The sequence below is a fragment of the Clarias gariepinus genome, chromosome 28, assembly GCF_024256425.1.
Source record: "Clarias gariepinus isolate MV-2021 ecotype Netherlands chromosome 28, CGAR_prim_01v2, whole genome shotgun sequence".
Lineage (NCBI taxonomy): Eukaryota > Metazoa > Chordata > Actinopteri > Siluriformes > Clariidae > Clarias > Clarias gariepinus.
The window spans coordinates 9,286,714-9,309,324 of record NC_071127.1 but is presented as its reverse complement, the minus strand read 5'-3'; the positions used below and the strand labels follow the sequence as shown (position 1 = coordinate 9,309,324).

The 22,611-nt window shown below is 40.0% G+C and overlaps 1 protein-coding gene across 1 annotated transcript in view; it reads left to right on the top strand.

Moving 5' to 3' along the window:
• The first annotated feature begins 298 nt into the window (after nt 1-298).
• gabbr1b (gamma-aminobutyric acid (GABA) B receptor, 1b) overlaps nt 299-22,611 on the top strand; it is a 98,339-nt gene continuing 76,026 nt past the window's right edge. The window contains exons 1-5 of the mRNA XM_053490380.1: nt 299-378; nt 4,431-4,495; nt 4,569-4,707; nt 7,678-7,863; nt 7,960-7,977. Of these exons, the coding sequence (XP_053346355.1) occupies nt 303-378; nt 4,431-4,495; nt 4,569-4,707; nt 7,678-7,863; nt 7,960-7,977 (484 nt within the window). The 5' untranslated portion in view covers nt 299-302. The remainder of the gene's footprint in view (nt 379-4,430; nt 4,496-4,568; nt 4,708-7,677; nt 7,864-7,959; nt 7,978-22,611) is intronic.

Genomic DNA, 22,611 nt, shown 5'->3' with positions numbered 1-22,611 from the left:
CTGAGCCACAAATCACACCAGTGTCTTCTTTCCTTTCGCTGCCTTCGAGTCTGATTTCTTGCTGTGTTTCTGATGAAGCTGTTGTTTACATTCATAGTTTTTCCTTATGATAAGACGTATTACTGAATCCTAAAATAGACCGGCAGATAATATCTGTCAGGTTTTTAGGGCCTTCACACCGCAGTGCACGCTAATTACCCGATTTCGGATGCGTCCAAAAGATAATCATCTTAATTCTCCCCTCCTATATCACTCTCTCTCTCTCTTCTTGTCTCTTTTTCTTTTTTCCTGCAGGTGGAGGCATGACGCTATTATTTTTTTATACGATAATATTCATGTTCGACCGCTTCATCGAGGCTTCGCACAACAACACTGCAGGTATGAACATGCGTAATTATCTTGCTCTATAATTGTGTGTGTGAATTTGTTTTTTTTTGTTGTGCGAATCCCATCCGTTTCTTTATTTTTTTCTCTTTCTTTTTTCTACGTTTTCCCTGAACATCTACGCTCTCATTCACCAGTCAAATTAGCGCGTATCTGGAAATGAAATTGCGATCACGTCCTTTCAGGCGCGCCCTAATTGGCTGCTTCCTATCTCAAACACTGCAGGCCTGGCTAGGCTGCTTCGTCCATTTTGCTCGGCTAATGAATCACAATATCAACAGTATTAAGCTGCTGAGAGCTGTTCTACACAAATACATCAGTGAGTGTGTGTAAATCATTTAATGCATAATATTCGTACAAAACGCCAAGGGCACTATGTACATGCAAATCCGTCTACGTTGGTTTTAGAATATTTGATCTGTTAGAATGTACAGTTGGTTATTTCTGATCAATAATGATATAAACATGATCGTATACTTAATACCCGGATACTAAATACTTTTTTTTTTTTTTTTTTATATACAAAACTACTTGATATGCTTGCACACATAAGCAGTTATACTTACAAACATGCGTGCACACCTCCACACTCTTCTGGCCTCTCTTGGCCACTGGTGCCGGTCTAGATGATTACTGTAATTAGTTGGTGACACAAAAGGTGAACGAGGCTGTAATAACCGACTAAAGCAGCTATTACTTGCTCACTCTTAGCATGATGGAAACCTGAGAGCCTCTGGGGAGAGGTGCCATTTATATGAGATTGGATGCCAAGTACTAAAATGCATAGAAAAAAAAACCCGACAAGATATTTATAATGCACAGCTCTGTTTCATATACAACGTCTTTTTTTTTTTTTTTACCCCGAATCAATTTTCCTGTCTGATTTAGTAATCCAGTTTTAGTGGTTTGGTACATTCCCATGTAACGCCGGATGAAACATGAACCTTCTCATTCAATTACGGCAGAGCCATGGGCATAACAGTCTTTATTCATTTGGCTTTATGGCTTTGGTAAATTCCTTTGCCTCCACACACACTGCTGTCATATTTCACTCTCTTACGAGCTCCGATTGCAAGGCAGAGTGCTCCACCTGCTGCTCAACAGACGTGCTATACAAGTCTCTGCATCCATCCCGAGACGGATTCATTTCAACAGTCTTTGAGAAGGGTGCACATTTTTTTGCGCTGTTTCTGTTCCAAACATACAGCATGCAAACTACTGTATGATCCTAACTATCACTAGGCCTTGGTACCTTTTGGATTATATTGAATAGAGTTTCTAGAATAGATTGATTATTATGCAACAGGGTGTTTGTACAGTATATAAACATGCTATAATATAAAAAAAATATATAAATTTTAGATTTATAATTAATTCTGTCAATCGATTAAAATTTTTAATCTAGTTAATAATCGCAGTCATTGTCTGTGATTAATCACGATTAATTAATCACTATTAATTAAATACCCACTTACTTGTATTATATGATGTTGGAATAAAGAAATGCATGACAGACCAATTAAAGGAAACTATTTATGAAGTTTTATAATATTTCAAACATTAACATTTAAACAAGTGTTAAATCAAAATCTCTCGAATGGGACCGGCACTGACAGCGGGGCTCGAACCTGGATTCTCAGAAACAAAAATGAAGGTAGCTCGAGAGCACAGCTTTGCTTTTATTTAAACTTTCACCCGGAATCTTCTTATAATGAAACTTGCCGTTCAGCACACCTGGTGATGTTTCCTTAGTCATCTCATTATCCGCCTTAAACGTACCGTTATCACACACAGCTGGGTAACCACACTGCGATTATGGGAAGCCATTAGGGCCAAACTTGGGCATATGATTAATTTGCGTAAAAAAATAGTGATGCGTTAAAACGTCTAGATTAATCACGCGCGTTAACAGGGTAATATTGACGGCCCTATTTAAAATATACAATAGTTGTATAAAATAGACAATTTAGTGCTGGTCGGATTTCATTTCCATTGTTTCTTTTATATGAAATCCCTTTACTGTGACAGTTTTTCAAAAAAGACGCAAAAAAAATATATATACACACACACACTGTATTATCCTGTATAGAGGGTCGAGGTGGGTCAGGGGACTTAGGGTGCAAGGTGGGGTACACCTTGGACAGGATGCCAATCTATTGCAAGGCACACACACATGCACTTACACGTTACGGGCAATTTGGGAATGCCACTTAATCTAATCTGCATGTTTTTGGACTGTGGGAGGAAACCGGAGTACCTGGAGGAAACCCACCACGCACAGGGAGAACATGCAAACTCCATGCACACAGACCCCGAGGTGGGAATAAAACCCTCGACCCTTGAATTTCAAGGGGACAGTGTGAAACAACTACCCCAACGTACCGGGACGAGGCTGCAGTCAACAGGAAAAATATAACTCAATAAGGTTAAACTGAAATCAGAGGAGTTTATGGAATACTTACAGGAGTAAGATGTAAAATGATCATTAATTAGGTTATAGGTTTGGCATTGTTATATATTAACTATGAGATTTCTTCAATGTTCTACAACATATATATATATATATATATATATATATATATATATATGGGCACACCAACCATTCAATCAGCTAATTTATACACAATACAATACGCAATCATGTGTTACTCATGCACACACAGGGGTTCATAATGGGTTTACGCTTATTATGACTTAATTCAGCGTAAGGTATGCGTATGCACAAGGTTTTTGATTTTGATGGCTTTTCATTAGTTAAATCTTTTTTTTTATAAGATTCTTGGGCATAAAATATATTTGTAAACATCAGGTTGGCTTACGTCCATGCTGATGGGGTATAATTATGCTAATAATTTCCTAGATTCAGGTTGCCAACATTGCATTCTGATTATATCCTGATGAAATGGAAATACCGATGTTAATGTTAATTCTGCATCACGTCCAGGTGTTGTGTATACCCTAGAGCTTAGTAGCTTTTCTATAAAATGTATAGCCTTGTTGAATATTATTACTATTATTAATGAAGAAATCCATATAATAAAATTAGAAATGAGGATTAGAAGACATTAAGACCTGAGCTAATGCTATGTGATGATAAGAAATACAGAAGAGGGATAGGCTAATGTTATGTGATAAGACATATAAACATGACAAGACATACTGTATACTGTAGACGTGGGCTAATCCTTCGTGATAAGACGTATAGAGATTTGCTAATCCTTTGTGATAAGACGTACAGACATACAGTGCACTAACCCTACAAAGTATTCCCGGCTCGCTGCACTGCTGCCTTTATACATAAGCTTCGGAATGTGGCCTCATGATTTCGGGCCAAAAAAAGAAAATAAAAAAGTGTCAGAGGATTTTTATTCCCCGTCTTATTCAAGCTACACTGCACGCCTAATAAGTTGCGCATCGACTCAGAAGTCTTGTTTATGCTGCTTAAAGCTCTGAATGATCACGTCAGTGTAGCTCGCTGCTCTCTTGAGTGAAGTGCCTGTCTTGAGTACTGTTAGTTTCTTTTCTTATATCGCTCTTAAACCTTCGAACGGCGTACCAGAGAGTATTAAACACATTCGAACGCTTTTTTGGAGATATTTAAACATCGATTTGTTAAATTTAGAGTTCATTAGAGCTTGTATTGTTTTGACCTCCTAATTGTTATTATGTAGAGATCTTTGTGCTCAGGATGATCATAATGTGTGTTATATATTACAATATGTATATATTCCATAATTGAACCCTGACCAAAGACCCTATCGCCTCGCACCTTCAGGGTCTGGGTTCGATTCCCGTCTCGGGGTCATGGAGTTTGCATGTTCTTCACGTGCTTGGTGGGTTTCCTCCAGGTTCTCTGGTTTCCTCCCACAGTCTAAAGACATGCAGATTAGGCTAATTGGCGTTCCCAAATGTCTCCTGGAGTGGGCTCCATGCCCCCTAGAGAATAAAGCGGATATTATAATTATCATAAACCACAGACAATGATTGCCTCAGGAGCGCTAATATACAGTGCATCATTACCACAATAGCTCTTTCTTTCTCCTTAGGCTGTGTGATCATCCGTCCACCCAGAGATGGAGGGATAAGATACAGAGGGCTAACCCAGGAACAGGTAACAAGACATTCACTAGTGTTTGCGAATACTTCCTAGACATAGCATTTCATCACTGTCTGTTGTGTTTCAGATCCGCAGCGTGCAGGTCTTACCCGTGGACTATGAGATCGAATACATCTGCCGAGGGAACAGGGTCATCGTGGGGCCGAAGGTCAGGAAATGCCTTCCTGACGGCACCTGGACCGATCTGAACCAGCGCAGCAAGTGCTGTAAGCCCAGCTCCGTGTTTCTCCAACTTGCTTTCATCCAAGCCTTAAATAAGATGCATAAGAAATCCTGAAATACACAACGAGTACAGTATTGGTACTACAAGTGGGTTTGGAGTTAATCTATAAATATTAGCGCGCCAGGCATATTTTATTTATAGGCTAGCTCGAGCACAGCCAAGTGGCGTCAGATGTACTGTATACTTTCACCTACGCAGCTGTTGTGAGCCGTGTTCGAAACGAAGGCTTCCATTTGGTCATTTCAGCCCTTGTTTTCATTTACATGCAGGATAATTACCGAAGCATGGGATTTGCCAACAAAAACGGCAAGACCCATAATTCATTTAGAGACGTCAGGCCCGTGAGGCGTACACGGCTCGGGGCTGGAATCTGTTTTGGGTGCTCCATCATGGCAACCCACCAACAAACATAATTAGATGGTTAACAGAAGATTGATAGTTATTGAGGGAAATGAGTGTGTGTTATTGGAATTTACTGATACACACTGGGTAGTGCTGGTAGAGCCTCACACCCTGGTGATCTTATTGGGTTTTTTCCTACAGTACCTTCCAAAAGCAAGTAAGTAGGTGGATTGGTGATTCTACATAAATTGCCCCTAGATGTCAGCTGCTGTCTGAACTATTGAGCTGTCTTCATCATCATCATCATCATCATCATTATTTTACCCAGACCTCTTGTTCTTTATCATCTATCTCCTCATTATTCTCCTCCTTACCATTCCTATTATGACCATCATATGCCTCTTTTTGTTCATCATTATAATGGCCACCATCATCATCTTCATTACAGAACACAGGCATAAACCTGAAGAACCTGAAGAAGAACGCATTAGCTTTTAATTAATACAGATAAAGCCTTTTCCATATTATATATTATAGTGAGGGTTAAATAGTTGGGAAACTTATATAATCCATGAGACTTATATATATATATATATATATATAAAATCCATGAGACAACTACTCGTAATTCCGAGAAGTGGGACAAAGTCATTATTTATCAAGTCTTTAAGTCTTGGCTCTCAAGTTTCAAGCCAAGTCTTATAACTTTTAAAGTAAATCAAGATATCGATTATGACCCCATATACAGTATTAAGTCTTTTTTTTTGTTGTTAAAGGTTCAAATTTGGCAAAAGGTTAAAAAAAAATGACAAAAATATATATATATCCAGTGTTTTGTTGGATTACCTTTGATTTTGATTACTGCGCATATCCATTGAAATCCAAGTTCAGAGTTGCATTACCTTTTGTGAAAAATCTTGTTTTTGAAACACTCCGTAAAGTCTTCCCCAGAACATCACCAAAGACTTTCAGTGGTGTTAAAATCAGGACTCCGTGATCAATCGGACTCATCAGACCACATGACCTTTTTCCATTACTCATATTAACAAAAACAGTGGCTTAACCTATAACTGAGCGTTTGCATTATGTTATAATCTAAATTTTTGTAGCAAATCTCTGAATCCAGACGGACGAATTATGGCACAGAGAATGACTTGGTCCTGTTGTTAATATAATACATGATTTTTTTCCCTAGATGCCAGACAAACTCAATAGAAATTCATCACTGTGTTGGATAAATGTGTTTCCAGCACTCTGAGGGAATCTGCACACAAAGTTTATCCACACAGTTTATAAAAATGTTATACAAATGTTTGATTTGTAATTACAGTGATGTACCGCTTAGAGAATATAATCCCACATAATTTTATTTTTGTGCCAAAAATAAATAACTTTGGTAAGCAATTATACTCGGTCGTTGGCTAGATGAGCATCCAGACTGGCCGCTGAATTCAAAAATATTCTATTTGGCCAATAATAATAATGTTTTTTATATATAATTATAATATATAATATTATAATTCAATGGTTTTTATATATATATATAAAATATATAGGGACTGGACTAAAAATGAGAGACATTCAGGAAGCCTGTAGATCTATTCCTCAGAACTACAGTACATAAAAAAACAAAAAGAAAAAAAGCCTGTCTCTTTGAAAGCAAACTATGAAGAAATGAAAATATGAAGCTAAATGAGTATAAAAATGTAGATTTTCCATAGAAAATCCATAAATCTAGGCAAACCATCAATCATGTACCGTTGTCACCGTACCGTAGTCATGTATAAGTGTATTATTAATTAAGAAGAGTCTTTTGTCTAAAGGGAAGATTAAAGCGTAAAAATAACAGTCATGCGATTCATCAGTGTCATCAAAGAAATTTAAATTTGAATTCAAATGTGTTTATTAAAGCAGTTCTTTGATTCCAGTTCACTCAGAACATAAACGAAATGAAAAACATGCCAAGATAAATAATCATAAAAAGTGGAAATGTGGTTGTAGTGTCTACATTTAAGATACGTACACTATATGGTCAAAAGTATGTGGACGCTTGGCCGTCCACACAACCATTTTTGCTTACTGAACAAATCCGTTCCAGATGTATTTGTTGATGTCTTGTATTGTTCTGGTAGTGTGAAAAAGTATCCGCCCCTGTCCTGGATTAATTTTTTTTTTTTTTTTGCATATTTGCACATTTAGATAAATGATTCCGATTATTAAACTAATTTTAGTACTACACAAAAATCTAAAATGCAGTTTATTTAATGATGATTTCATAATTTCAGGGAAAGAAAAGCTGCCCAAACCTACCTTGAACAGTGTGAAAAAGTAATTGCCCCTAAACCTTATAATCGTCTTTTATTCGTTAATCATGGATGAATTTTGGCCCACTCTTCTTTGCATAATGTTTCGACATCTGACGTTTTTTTTGCGTGTACGGCACGTTTAAATGTCCAGACTGGAGTAGTTGTGGCTTTCGGAGATAACCATAACAATAGTGTCAGAAACGAAAAAACATAACCACATGGACCTCGACTCGGGTCTCAGAGAATAGGTAAGTGAGTAAGTGTGTGTGTGTGTGTGTGTGTGTGTGTGTGTGTGTGTGTGTCAGTGCTGCCATGCGCACAGGTGTGGACGTCTCTGGAGAACGGTCGTGTAATGGTGCTTCCTCCTGGACCAGCAGTGGAGGGCACCGTGCTGAGATACAGCTGCCTGAGCGGCTTCATCCTCGAGGGCAGGAACACGACGCAGTGCACCAAACTGGGCACATGGGATTCGCCCAAACCCACCTGCCGCTGTGAGTTTCAGCCTCCGCATTCGGTGTATATAAGTGTGTGTGTGTGTGTGTGTTTTAATTCTAATTCTTTTTTCATTTCCTTCTTTTTTAATATAGACAACAGACACCACACAGGTAAGAACTTACATTTTGTAAATATTGTTTCATCCTGAGAGAGCTACATCTATAAGCGGCGTTCAAGTCAAACCGGGACTTGTAATTAGGTTTCTGGTGAATGGAGGAGAAAAAACTATTTACAATTACAGTAGACTTCAAGCTCAGTACGGTGATGAGACTCTTAGTCGCAGTACAATAATTGAGTGTTTTTAAAGAAGACTGGAAGGTGGTTCAGAGCCCACAGTCAGTGAAACGCCTGATCCTTAAAAATCAACCGATAATGTGGAGTTATATTTATTTATAATAATGTGGAGTTATAGGAATAACTCGGCTGGGAGTTTTTGCCACATCCCGCCTACTACAGTCTTGATTACAGTCCATTTCCACATGTTTGGGCTATTAGTGGCTATCTATTAGGAATTCCTGGGAGGCCAGGGTTTCAGAAGTGTCTGATCATGGCTCTGGCGTACTGAGAAAACTTTCTACCTTGATGGTATCCAGGCACAAGTGGACCGCTGGGATAAGTGCATTAGTGTTACATAGAGAAATAAAGGGAGTTTCTACTCTTATAACTGTTCTGTTATTCTGCACAATCAAAAGTCCTGGGTTGAACACCTCGTATATTATTATATTTACATAATTTTTTTTTTTTTTTTACAAACATTCAATTTTCACTTTATTCAAAGCAGTTTACAGTGGAACAGACAGTGCAGACGGTGATAAAAACACGACATTCCACCATCTGACCAGGTAAAAAAATGCAAGGACAGGCTGATTCAACACATACAGTAGGGAAGGGAAGTATTTTAGACATCGATCTACTATATGCATAAAATACAGTAGAAAAGCTACTCGGTGGGTGTCATGAAATGAGAATAGGAGGAGCAAGAGGTGCGTTAACGCTTTTGAAGGAGCTGAGTTTTGAATCATTTTACCAGTGGGTGGCGTAGGAGTTTGGTTTAGATTTTGCACGACACAGTGGCAGTATCTAGGGGTACGAAGACAAAAATAGCCGGTGCTGGTAGCATGTTCTGCCAAAAGAGGGCAGTGTTGGCTTTTAATATGGACGTATACTGTAAGTTCTGGCAGACTCTCACCCAGGGTGCGCTGATTACTGAATGTGTTTCCTTCCCTGAAACACTGACAGAAACTTTAAACTCATGAATTAAAGGATATTAGACTTATTAAAGGAGCACATATTCACCTTTCAGTCATTTTTAGACCTTCAGATAGGTCTCCACAGGGTGTGTGCAAAGAAAAAAAATGTGTAAACAACAACGAAAAAGAAAATCCTGCTTTCTGTTCGTTATTCCCCCCATTTTTTTTTTACATTTGCCCTTGATTAAACAAACTAATTAGATTTTTCCCCTAATGTGACATCATATAAGAAGAGCCCGTCTTGCTTAAGAACCATGCATTATCTCAGATGTGTTTCAGCTGATGCATTAACCACACACTTTGGGTGATCTCTGAGACCCTGTTAATCTGTTAAATCAATAGTAATACAGTGCTGGTCATTTTTATTGGCACCCCTGGTTTAGATGTGTTCTTGGGCTTCTAATAAATTCATTTTTTACTTTAACAGTAAAGAACCATAATGCAAAAAGAATGAAAAATCCAACATTTTTTTTTTACATGAAATCATGTGTGCCACAATGTAGTTAGCGTCTGATGGTGGTTATGGAGACTTTGTGACCCCAAGATGCCACCCTATGATGCAGTTCTCTAACAGCTTTGGAGATTTTTTTTACATTGTGCGTTCTGGTAAGAAGCTATGAAGCTATGGTTCAGCTGCAACAAGTTATTTAATTCTAACTGATGCAGTGACTAGTAGCTTCTCATTTCTTAAACAACCATGTCAGAAGACATATCCTGTGGGCGTGGCCAGTATGATACTCTGTTTCAGGAGGGTCAAATTATTGTCCTTTATCAAGCAAAGAAAACAACTAAGGAGATTGCTAAAATCAGGTTCAGAATTGTCCAGCCCATTATTAAAACCTGCAAGGACTACCAAAAGAAACGTTCACTTTGAAGAAATCTAATCACAAAAAAAAAAAAAACTATAGCACTCATGGATATGTTTAATAGTGAAAGCATATTTACACTCACACGATGAAAAGAACTCAGGCTTTGCATAGCAGTCCGACTCTCTCATCATCAATACGAGATCATAGAGAGAAATTAATGTGACTCTGGACAGAAATTAATCTTGTGACATTGCATAAACTAATCGAAATGATGCCACTGTGAATTCAGGCTGTAATCAAAGCAAAAGGCGATCCAATAAAATATTAGAGTGTGTGACTTTTAATCATTTGGCAGGGCTAACAAAGTGAATCTGTATAGTTAACATGTATAATGCACCAACTGTGTAAATGTTAAGTTGAGCTTGAAGCATGCATTGGAACTGACGTAATCTTACACTGACAGCTCCTGTAGGCAGCTTGCACCTTATACGCAGTTGCAGTTTTACTGTTTAGAAATATATAATGTCTTAGCTAATTGCAGAACAAATTTAGGCTAATGCTGAAATAAAAGTCAAATAAAATAAACATCTATAAAACACTGTGTTAAAAATATAGGGATAGGGTCTGTCCATGTGCCACCCGGCATATAGGGCGACAGATATTCCCTACCCACTTGTATGTGAGCACTTGCGGGTGAAGGCCCTTCCTCAAGGGTCCACTGGTGGTAGTGGTTTCTGGGGCTCGAACCAGCGACCTCCTGATCAGCAGTCCAACAGCTTACCCTCCGAGCTACACCTTTCATCATACTTAAGATGTTTCATTTCACATTAGACTACAAGCACAAGTGTCTTTGTGGAAGAAGACCTGAAGCTGTAAAATGCGATCTGTAAACTGACCTGCTGAGGCTCAGACCGAGCATCAGAATAGGGAAAAAGGTGATTTAATTTAATTTGAACGTGGCATGGCTTGAACTAGCCAGACAGGCTGGTCTGAGTATTTCAGAAACGACTGATCTACTGGGATTTTCACTCACAACCCTCTCTAAAGTTTACAGAGAATGGTCTGAAAAAGGGAAAATATCCAGTGACTGGCAGTTTTCTGAGTGAAAGTACCTTGTTGATGCCAGAGGGGAGAGGAGAATGGCCAGACTGGTTTGAGCTAATAAAAAGGCAACAGTTACAACCGAGGCATGCCGAAGAGCACCTCTGAATGGACAACACGTCGAACCTTGAAGCAGACAGGCTGCAGCAGAACACTGAGACTGAGTCTACTATTTGCACAGGCTCATCAAAATAGGACAATACTGTAAAAGTTTGGATAAAACCTTGACTGGTTGCATGATGAGTCTCGCTTTCTGCGACAAAAACATGAAACCATGGATCCATCCTGGCTTGTATCAACGTTACAAGCTGCTGCTGTTGGTGAAAGGGTTTGCAGCACTTGCCGCACTTTGGGTCCCTTTGTACAAATTGGTCATAATTTCCTTGAACATTATGGTCATACCTGGTTTCTTGAACAGGACAATGAGTTCACTGTGCTCAATAGTCCTCCACAGTCACCAGATCCCAATCCAATAGAGCAGCTTGGGCACATTGTGGAACGGGAGATTCGCATCATGAATGTGCAGCAACAAATCTGCAGCAACTGCATGATGCAATCATGTCAATGTGGACCAAAATCTCTAGGGAATGTCTCCAGCAGCTTGTTGAATCTGTGTCATGAGGAATTAAATCAGTTCTGAAGGCAAAAGGGGTCCAACCCAGTCTTTTGTGAGTGTCTGCATATGTTGTGCCTGATGGTGGCAGTGTTGAGCTGGTGAACGGAGAAGCTTGAACACTTTAAGCGGGTGAAGATGTTGTCCTGTAACAGAAGGTGTCAGTAGAACACCATGCACAGACCATGAGAGACAATCTAATTGATGGATGGTTTATGATTGATTGCAGGTCACCGGTGTGGTTTGGTAACGCTGCAAATCATTGACCGGCATTCAAAAGGTTACCCCTGTCAACTGACATGGTACTACCACTGAACCTAACTTAAGTGATTGAGATATTTTCAAAATAGGAAATTGATTTTTTTTTCCTCCCCTATGCTACCACGGAGGCAGACACCCAGACGCAGGTGAACATTTAGGGCTTTTATTGAAACCACTCAGGCATACAAGCTAAATGGGTAGGCTGTACGCACAATGAGCGACAGGGAAAGTGTCAGGCTATTTATAAACCGGTCCAAACTAGACAATGCAAATGGGATATAAAACAGTCAAAAATGTGTTGAATTGTCAAATATTCAATGCTGGAGCAAGACTTCACAAAGTGCTAATTTACCAGGGATGTTTATGGGAGTGTGGGGGAGTGTGTATAGGGAAATCCAGTCTGGAAATTCATGAATAGGCATATGTGCAAGGTTCTTTTGGATTGTTTTCTGATCATCATATGATGAAGACTCTAAATCATATGAGTTGTAGGGACACAGCCATGACAGGACCACCTGCCCTCTAACTCCTGGGTGGCTGAGCTGACCAGTCAGGACAGTATGAGTGGCACTCTCTGATGAAAGAACATCTTGTGCAGGGTGTTCCTCAGGGCTGTGGCCCTTCTAGGTGCTGAGATACTGGAGTGGCACTGGCAGTGACAAGAATCACGAATGTCAAGAGTGCTCTTAATGTCTAACAGTGGAAGTGGCCATTCGTCATCCAGTGGACCAGGAATAACAGGACTGACAAGTGAGACCTGAAAACTTAGGGTTAAGTGGTTTTGATGTGTCAGTTGTACAGTAGGTTATACTTTGCCCGGGCAAGAAAAAGTCACACACCTTTAGTTTTTATTCCAGGACACAATGTCTTGGCCAGTTGGTGTGTGAAAATGATTCCTCATTCTCCCGGAATCACTCTTTCACAATCTGAGTCCTGGAGTACACCTGCGATATGAGGGAAGAAAAACTTCATATATGTGGTAACCTGGTCATTAAGGACATACAGGTCGTCAGCTGACCTCATTTTAATGTCACATGATGATGCTAAGTCTAGACCTGACCAACCTTAGCAACCCCAAATTATGCACTTCCCTTCTTACCCTGACGCACCTATCGTTTTGGAATAGGGTCAATCTTTATGCCCCTAACAAATTTTGAAGCCTTTTTCTGTATAACCTCCCTAACAACTGGTTTTCCACTGTACCTGAATGGTCTAATGTCTTTGGTTGATAACCTTAACTGATCCCATGGTCTCCAAATGGTGTTTGCCAGCCAGTTCTTTTTCATCACTGATCTACAAGACTGAAACACCAGTGGTACCTCTATTATTCTCATTTGCTCATGTGGAACCAGTGCATCTGTGTTCCAGGGAAAAAGGGAAAAGGGATGGCTGGTAAAATCTGGGTGATCAGTACCTGGAGAGATATACGCCCAAGGGATTATGGCATCATCAAGGTGTCACCAAGACTCAACAACTATCACCAGCAAAATCATTTTGGGAAACCATGCTACAGCATACCCAAGCTTGACCAATCATGCTCCATTTACACTCCTGCTAAGATTTCATATACTTCTCAACCCCTACCTGTGTCTCTCTCCCGCTCTTCAGAATGCCTTGACTTGACGAACATTCTCCCAAGGTACCAGGAATACATGCTTTCAAAGTTCTCCCAGTACTGGTATCTTGGTGATGGAATGAATACTAAAAAGTTAGAAAACCCATCGCTTCACTAAGCACCTAAATCCTGGCTTCTTTGTTTTTCTTATTGTACTATCTCTTTTCTTACAGGGTTTTAGCTTGATAGGATTCTTGGACTTTGAATCTATATCTTAAAGGATACTACAGAGTCACCCTGGATGAGCATGTCTGCCAAATGCCGTAAATAAAATGTTTGGTTTGGAGGAACATAACTTCTGTCTGGAGGTCACTGGATGGGTGCAGGATGATCTTGAAGTTTACAATTAGTCAGTTGATGTCTTTAACGTCATTAATGAACAACCACTCAGATCAAATATTGTCGATGGACAATATGATCGTTTGGAAATTGCTGGGTACATGCATGATGGGGTTTGACATAGCTTTGACGAGATTATTAGAGTCAGGATGATAGGAGAGTAAAAATTGAACTAGAAGAAGGAAAAGCGAGCCCATCTGTTATGTCCTGACAAAGGGGTGTTCTGAACACTCCAGCAAGTGCCATCATTCCTCTAGTACCACTTTCACACATATGGGATTCTTGGAAAGAGTCCTGATGGTACATTTTGGTTGGAGTGCCCTGATTTTGTGATTGGATGGCTCCCTTCTCCACTTCAGATGTCTTAACTGTACCATGTACCATGATAGACTCATGCCTAGATGCTCTAAACAGTCATCTTGCTTTGATGTGGAAAAACTATCATTTGCTTGAGGCTTCCACAATTACTTAAGAGTTAACTCGAGCCTGACGTTAGCAGTACGGCGGGGTGCGTTGCAGTGGTGCTGAAGCTGCAAATAAAATACTTTTTGTCGAAACTGGAAAACTCTTTGCAGTTGTTTGAAATTTAGGGAAGTGGGCCAATTTACTACTACTAGGACTGTCCATGACAACATCCTCTTGACTTATAACCCAGAAGTGTGACTTGTGCAATTCACGCATTTCTTCTTTTCTGAAGAGGGCGTCATGTGAGACACTCTCAAACATTTGAGTAGATTCTGAAGTTTTCATTCATGGACTTTCCTATGTTTCTGAAGGCCTCTGAAAAAACCTGGAGGGGGCACTGACTAGTCCAAATGCCTTTGTAAAGTATTCATAGTGTCCCTTTGTTGTTCATTCAATCATTTTCTCTATTGCCTATTATTTAAAGGAATAGCCTGGAACCGATCCCAGGAGACTTTGGGGACAAGGTACTGTAGACAGGTCACCAATGTAAGTGTAAGTATGTATCCAATGTTGTAAACATTAAAGCACTTTTTGTAAGTCGCTCTGGATAAGAGCGTCTGCCAAATGCCTAAATGTAAATGTAAATGTAATACACCACAGGACGTTCACACATCACTGCAATTAGGGGATGGCAGTTAGCCGTTAACCTAATCTGCATGCAAACCCCAAACACACAGACCCCAAGGCGCCACTCGAACCCTGGAACCTGGAGGTGCGAGGCCACAGTGCTAACCACTACACCAGCAAATGTTGCCTTCTTGAAATCCATAAAGAAGGGTTTGTTTTTGATTGATATACTCTGACAAAATTGCGTTACATTTTGTAATTAACGGAATAAAAAACAGATGGTCGTTGGAATGTGCTGTACCTTTTAGCATACTTAATTAGAAACTGCTTAGACGCAGCAGTAGAGGTCGTTGTTAAACAGGCTATATCTCTGTATAACACTAGGAAGTGGTCTGATCTCAGGAACAGTGCTGGGGTGTAATTCACATATGGCAGCTGCTGATAACCGGCAGAATTAACACCAGCGCTGGAATGTGGATGCATCATGACCTTGTTGTGCGTCAGGCAAGGTGAATGAATTGCAGATGCCTGTATTCCATGCTACAATGCCTGTGTAAGTGTGTGTGTGTGTGTGTACAGGCATGAGTATGATGCACTGCCTGCTTCATCCCCCACCAGCAGTGTTTTTCTGGCCTGATTAATGAGCATGTCAATGTCAGAGTGTGACTGTGACATTCGCGCACACGTGAATGCTTATGAGGCCAGGAGAGAATAGCGGAGGATGTCAGAGAGGAGGGAGGAAGTGAAAGACAGGAGAAAAAGTGGATTAAGGGAAAGGGTGACACAGAAGAGATGAAGAATGGGGGCCCTGGGTGAAGGGGATGAATGAGAAATGAAAAGGCGACGGAAGAAATCAAAGCAGGGGCTGAAAAGATGAGGAGAAAGAAGTCTTCAGGATGCAAGATAGAGAGTGCGAGAGAGAGAGAGAGAGAGAGAGAGAACGGGAAATAGAAAAAGAAAAGAAAGAGAGAGAGTGATTTATGTCTTCTATCTATTTAGTAAATGATGCATTCTGGGTGTTTTGACTTGCTGGAAATTGTTTCCCGGGTTCTTATTACATTCCCTCGACTCCCACCTGTGTCTCCAGAGCTTCTACTCTTAAACATCAGCTCTTGTTTGTTCACACTCCGCTGTGTGTTGCCTGCCATGCATGCAGCAATGCACCACCACCAACACAACAACAACAATATATTGCATTTATAAAGTGACACATTTATGGTCAATGCTTTTAATCCGAAAGTTCCACCGTTATCAGTGCAGACAAGAGGTAAATGAATTCAGAGACGGGTTACGTACTGTATACGTGCCATCGTGATCATTAAAAGCACCTGCGTGAAGTTCGCATCTTCAAGGTTGGCAGATTTTTCTATTCACCAGAGGTGTTAGAGCCAGAGTTTCGTTCTATTTTAAATAGCGTCTAGACCATATCTTTAAAACAAGCACTTGTCTTTAGACTAGAAATAAATCGGGCATGGTGAATTTTTTTCTTTTCTTTTTGTCCTCTGAAATAACAAAAAAAAAATGAAATAATAGCATGAATAGAGAACATTTCCAAATAAATACTTAGGATTTGATCTAAGTTTCGGTACAGGGTTTGTTATTATTGGGAAGCTTGCAAAATAGCACTTGATCCAGCACATTCTATTATTTATCATTTGCTAGTAAAGCGGTAGCCTGGTGGTGTAGTGGTTAGCACTGTCGCTTTGCACTTCCAGAATCGATTCCCGGTCTGCTTGTGCATGGAGTTTGCATGTTCTCCATGTGCTTGGTGGGTTTCCTCCAGGTACTCTGATTTCCTCCGGGTACTCTGATTTCCTCCGGGTACTCTGGTTTCCTCCAGGTACTCTGGTTTCCTCCAGGGTACTCCGGTTTCCTTCCACGGTCCAAAGACATGCAGATTAGGTTAACATTGCATTCCCAAACTGCCTGTAGAGTGTAAATGAGCGTGCATATCTGTGCGATTGGTACCCCGTTCAGGGTGTGCCCCGTCTCCTGGGATATGCCCAAGGCCCCCGTGACTCTGTATCACCGGATGAAGCAGCAATAGACGATAAGTGAGTGAGTGATTTAGTAAAATGGTTCGAAGTAAAATTTAATCTCATATATTTTCATTCATATAAGCGCTTATCTCTTTGCTTCTTGAGCTTTGCAATCATTCTGTGCACTGTAGTCACATTAAATGTTTTTATTAACATTGGTTTCCATAGTTTTAAGGTGCTTTCGTGTTTACGGCACCAAAACATACATTTCAGCACGACATGTTTTGGTTACAAGCTGTCAGACAGTGGTGCTGGACTTAATACCGCTCCACGCTCCACGAGCCAATACAGCTGATCAAGAATAATGGGCTTTACTCCAAGGTCAGAATGGTGTGTAACTGAGACACGCCTCTGTTTTTTTTTTGTTTTTTTTGGGAAAGAAAAAATAGCAGTTTCCACCCCCTAAGCGGACTCTTTCAAGATTAAACCTTCGCTACATGCACTGTATATAACTCACGCCTTCCACATGAAGGGCAGGAAACCCACCACTGAGCCACTAATGCCCATACAGACTGAATGTCTAAAATCACATAAAAGTGAATTTTGCACAATAGGTGCCCTTTAAACAAGGATTTTAAAAAGCGTTCCAACCCAGGATTAGCCCGCATTTCTATAATTGCACCAACTCGAACCTTCATGGCACGCTGGCACCCTCCTGACTTGCACAAGCAGTTATTCTTAGAAGCGCAAATGTCATCATTTCATCCCTGACGCCTTGATGCTAAACATGGCCTTACCGATAGGTCAACATTAAACTCTGCAGGAATCCAAAGCGCAACGCGGCACACTTTCCCGGTTATGAACGCCGTAGGCTCCGCATTGGAAAATATGGATTTTTTTTTTTTTTTGTGTCTCAAACAAAACCCTGATCTCGAACAGATTTTCGCTGTTAAATATTGAAAAACAAAAATGACAGTGTTGCCGGTGGAGCGCTGGTTATTCTGTCTGTACTTAGTCACTTTGGTGCCCAAGGGTGGAGTGTCTCATATATTGACTTTTTTTTTTTTTTTTTTTTTCCAGATTAATAACACGACTGGGTGTAATTAAATTTCTGCTCTTTGTATAGATTTTGGAAAAATGGCTGAGAATAGTTGTTTGGTATGTTAGCTCTTGGGAATGAACATGGGAGCTGGTGATATTGGCTTTTTTTCAGCAGAGAGCTGAGATTGGTTTGCACCCAACAGGCAGCAAGCAGCATTGAAGGATTTTAATTAACAAAAGACAAACCATGAGTGCCCTCTTTCTTTTTTTTCCCCTTCCTTCCTCTGCCTCCATCCTTTATCCCTTCTCCACCTCCTACTGAACTGAATCTCAACATGTGTTAGGTCATTAATGTGAAGCAGTTTCACAGTGGTTGTGCATCATGCAAATTTTTTATTATGCTGAATTTTATCTATAGATATCTATCTAGAGTGCCGTGAAAAAGTATTTGCCCCCTTCCTGTTTTTTTGTTTTTTTTGTGCATATTTGTAACACTAATATCCTTTTGATCATCATTTTAATATTACACAAAGATAACCCGAGTAATTACAAAAAAATGAAAACGGCTGTCCCAACCTTCCTGGCCCTATGTGAAAAAGTAATTGCTCCCTAAACCTTTAGTAGTAATTAATTGTGCCACCATTGGTGCCAACAATGCAATCAAGCTTTTGTGATAACTGGCAATGAGTCTCTCACATCGCTGTGGAGGAATTTTGGCACGTTCTTTTTTGCAGAATTGTTTTAATTTAGCCACATTGGAGGGTTTTCTGGCACGAACGGCCTGTTTAAGGATCTTAATCAGATTTAAGCTCGAACTTTGATTAGGCTAATCCAAAACCTTTTTTTTTTTTTTTTTTTTGAGCTGTTCAGACTTGGATTTGCTGCTATGTTTTAGATCATTGTCCTGAGTCTTTGTGTCCTTTTTGTTCAGCAGTTGCTTTCTCCTTGGAACTCACCCATGGATGGGGTTTCCCAGTTTCTTTATTATTGTTAAATCATGAATGCTGACCTTAACTAAGGCGAGTGAGGCCTGTAGGTCTCTAGATGTTGTTCTGAGTTCTTATTGAGTCGTTATTGTGGAGCTCTTGGAGTTATTTTGGTAGGCGGCTAATCCTTGGAAGGTTCACCACTGTTCCAAATCTTGTGAATAATTTTGTGGTTCGCTGGAGTCCCAATGCCTTAAAAAAGTTCCACTGCCTTGTTTCTTATCTGTTTTTGAATTTCTTTAGATTGCAGCATGCTTTTTGAGATCTCTTAGTGTGCTTTACTTTGTCAGACTTGATTCAACAGGTCTGGCAGTCATCAGGCCCGAGTCTGGCAAGTGAAATTTAATGTAGCTTTTCAAAAAATATGGTTAAACACAGATTATAGTGTGGGCAATTACTTTTTTATATAGGGTCCGGTAGGTTAGGACAGCTTTTCTTTTTTCCTTTAATAAATGAAATCTTCATTTAAAAATTTGTATTTTGTGTAATATTAACATTTATTTGATGATCTTAATCATTTTAGGTGGACAAATCTACCGATTGATCTATTGGTCTGTCTCCCTGTTTCTCTGTCTGTCTGTCTATGTACTGTACTGTATATACCGTATACTGTATATATTTTTTGCCTTTGTATGTGCATGTATATATGTGAGAGAAATGTCTCTCCTCAGATCAAAGGCATTGGCATTTATTTGACATTCTGAACTGACCACCCAAACCTGCAATATCAAAGAGCATCAGAGAGCCTAACCTCAATTTCAGCTGGACAATAAATAAACGTGCACGCTGTTTTCAGTGAGGGAGAGAGAAAGAGAGAGAGAGAGAGAGAGAGAGATGGGAAAAATCAGGTTGCAGTACAAAAAGCCGTGTTTATTTTCTAATGCATCTTGATATGAAGGTCATTCAATTACTCAGCCCTTGAAGCCCAATATGTCTCCATCCATCCATTCATTCGTTCTTCCATCCAAATCCTGAAATTATACACACATTTGCTTTTTTCCCTCCACACACCCTACATTCTCTCTAGTTCCTCATTCAGTCCCTTGGTGTTTCTTTAACTTCTCATATTACTTCTGCTGGATGTGACTCTTATGTGGGATTGCCACATCTATCACCAGTGCTGTTTCCTGCTCCTTGTTTATTGTTAATATGGTCTGGTAGGTTTGCTGTTACCCGCTTATCTGTCTGCAGTGCCATAGGTCTTATTCCAACTTTAGGACTGACCGATCCAAAAGATTAAAGCGTTACATAAACCACATATAAACGCTAAGCTTACTTTTATTGTACTATCATCTACTGCTCCTTCGGTTTATACTCAGGTGTATTTCAGTCTGTATTGCTTGCAGGTATTGCTGTACACAGTATAATCCCTGCTTTAAACATTGAAGCCCCAAGCCTGTAAACACATTCTGGATTAGAATTATTTACTTTAAAAAAAAAAAGAAAAGAAGAAATTGTGCTAATATGTTGAAACTACAGCTAACTGATCATAAATTCAGTAATCCTAATTAGCTAGTGTAGCTACCACTTATCCAATCACTGTGCATTCTCCGGTCTCTATCTACTAAAAACTTGGCTTCAGTCAACAATGACAGAAAACACAACCACCATTGCCTCCTTAACAAATCATGATTGAACTGTGTTTTTTTGGAAAGCTAAGTCAAATTTCACTTGCCACACCTAGGCTTGATTACTACCGGACCTGTTGAATCAAGAAATCACTTAAATGGAAACTGTCTGACAAAGTAAAGCATGATCAAAGATCTTTAAAAAAAATAAGTAACACGATTTAAAGAAATTTAATAAGAGATGAGAAACAAATTCATTGTCATGTATTGATCTGGAAAGGGTTCAAGGCCATTTCTAAGGCTTTGGGACTCCAGTAGACCACGGTGAGAGCCATTATCCACAAAAATTTGTAACAGTGGTGAGCCTTCCCAGGAGTGACCGGTCTACCAAAATCAACTCATCCAGGAGCCCATAAAGGAACTCAGAACAACATCCAAAGAACTGCAGGCCTCAATTGCTTCAATTAAGGTCAGTGTTCATGATTCAACAATAAGAAAGAGACTGGGAGCAGAAATGGCGTCCATGGGAGAGTACTAAGGTGAAAGCCACTGCTGACCAAAAGAAACACAAAGGCTGTTCTCCCATTTGCCAAAAACATGGGCAAACATCATACCAACAGCCAAACATGGTGGTGGTAGCATAATGGTCTGGGACTGCTTTGCAGCTTCAGGACCTGAACAACTTGCCATAATTGATGCAACCATGAATTCTGCACTCAGGTTTTTAGCTTGTGTGATATTGAAATTAGTTTTTGATGATTTGAGTCATTTAAGTGCGACAAATATGCAAAAAAACGGGTGAGTGGGCAATTTTTTTTTCACTGAACTTTATGCATAATAGGTCTCTTTTAATATTTAGTAAAGACGTCTAAAAATAGACAATGGCAATAAATCCTCTTCTCATATTGTTAGGCTGTTTTTGAGTGGAAACCATCAGAATTGTGTCATCATCATCGACTGCATTCATGCGTTTGAAGTTTGACATCTGATGTTTTTGTTAAGGAGGATTTCAGGAAGCAGCTGCTTTTTATTTCAGCATCTGTTTCTCAATGTCTACTGAATTTCTCTAGACTTTAGTTCAGGAGTGAAACGCACTCGGTTGTGTAATTCGGGGTAAGAGCTTTTCTCTGTGCATTGTTTACATCCTGCCGCTATGTTCTGATCTGTCTCAGGGGCGTATCTGCTATAAAACACCACTGCTGTGATTGATCTGGTGCCGGGCGCTTGTTCTTGCGCTGTTATGATCAGTGCCTTTGGAAGCCTTTTTTAGCCACCGGTAGAATTTTCCAATATCAGCCACCTTTCTTATCCGTTATCTGTCAGTGAACAGGCTCCTGTTCGTGTCAGAGTTGCTGCTTAATGCTGCTTGTACTTGGGGATAGTTCTTGTCTTCTCCAGCACTATAGAGGAGACGGTATTTATAGTGCCAAAATCTGAGTGTTGCTGTTCCTTCTCATGGATGACATGTAACTAGAGGATCATCATGTTGTTGTTTTTTTTGCATAGTGTTATAGTACTGTACTTTCCTTCCATCTGCCCTGACCACTGTTCCTGTTTTTACTTCCCCCCACCATCTTGCATATAATGGTCTTACTGTAGTGTTTGGCATTGGTGAATATATACCCTGCTCAAAGAAATTAAGGAAGCTCGTACAGTATTCACAATCTGAATTGCCTCTAGATGAACGATTTATTCAAGTGGAAAATCTTTTTCCTAATGTACATTGGTTAATTTGTTCAGAACAGAATGACATAACAACCGTCAATGGAAACCGAAATCACCAAGCAGTAGAGGGCTGTATTCAAAATCACCCTAAGTGAAAAATTGAAATCACACGCCCGTCCGAGTGATGGGAATTTAATCAACTTGTCCCGTGATTCAAAAGTGTGTATGGGCCCCCATGTGTCTGTATGCACTCCCGATAATGTCTGGGCATGCTCCTGATGAGTTGGCAGATGGTGTCCTGGGCCATCTCTTCCCAGAACTGGATCAGAGCCTCAGTGAGCTTCTGGACAAGTCTGCGTTGGTGCTTAGCGGGATCGGATGCAACGATACATAATGTCCCATAGGTGCATAATTGGATTTAGATCAGTGAGGGCCATCAGTGCTTCTGCCATCCGGGAACTGCGTACGTGCTCTGGACACATGAG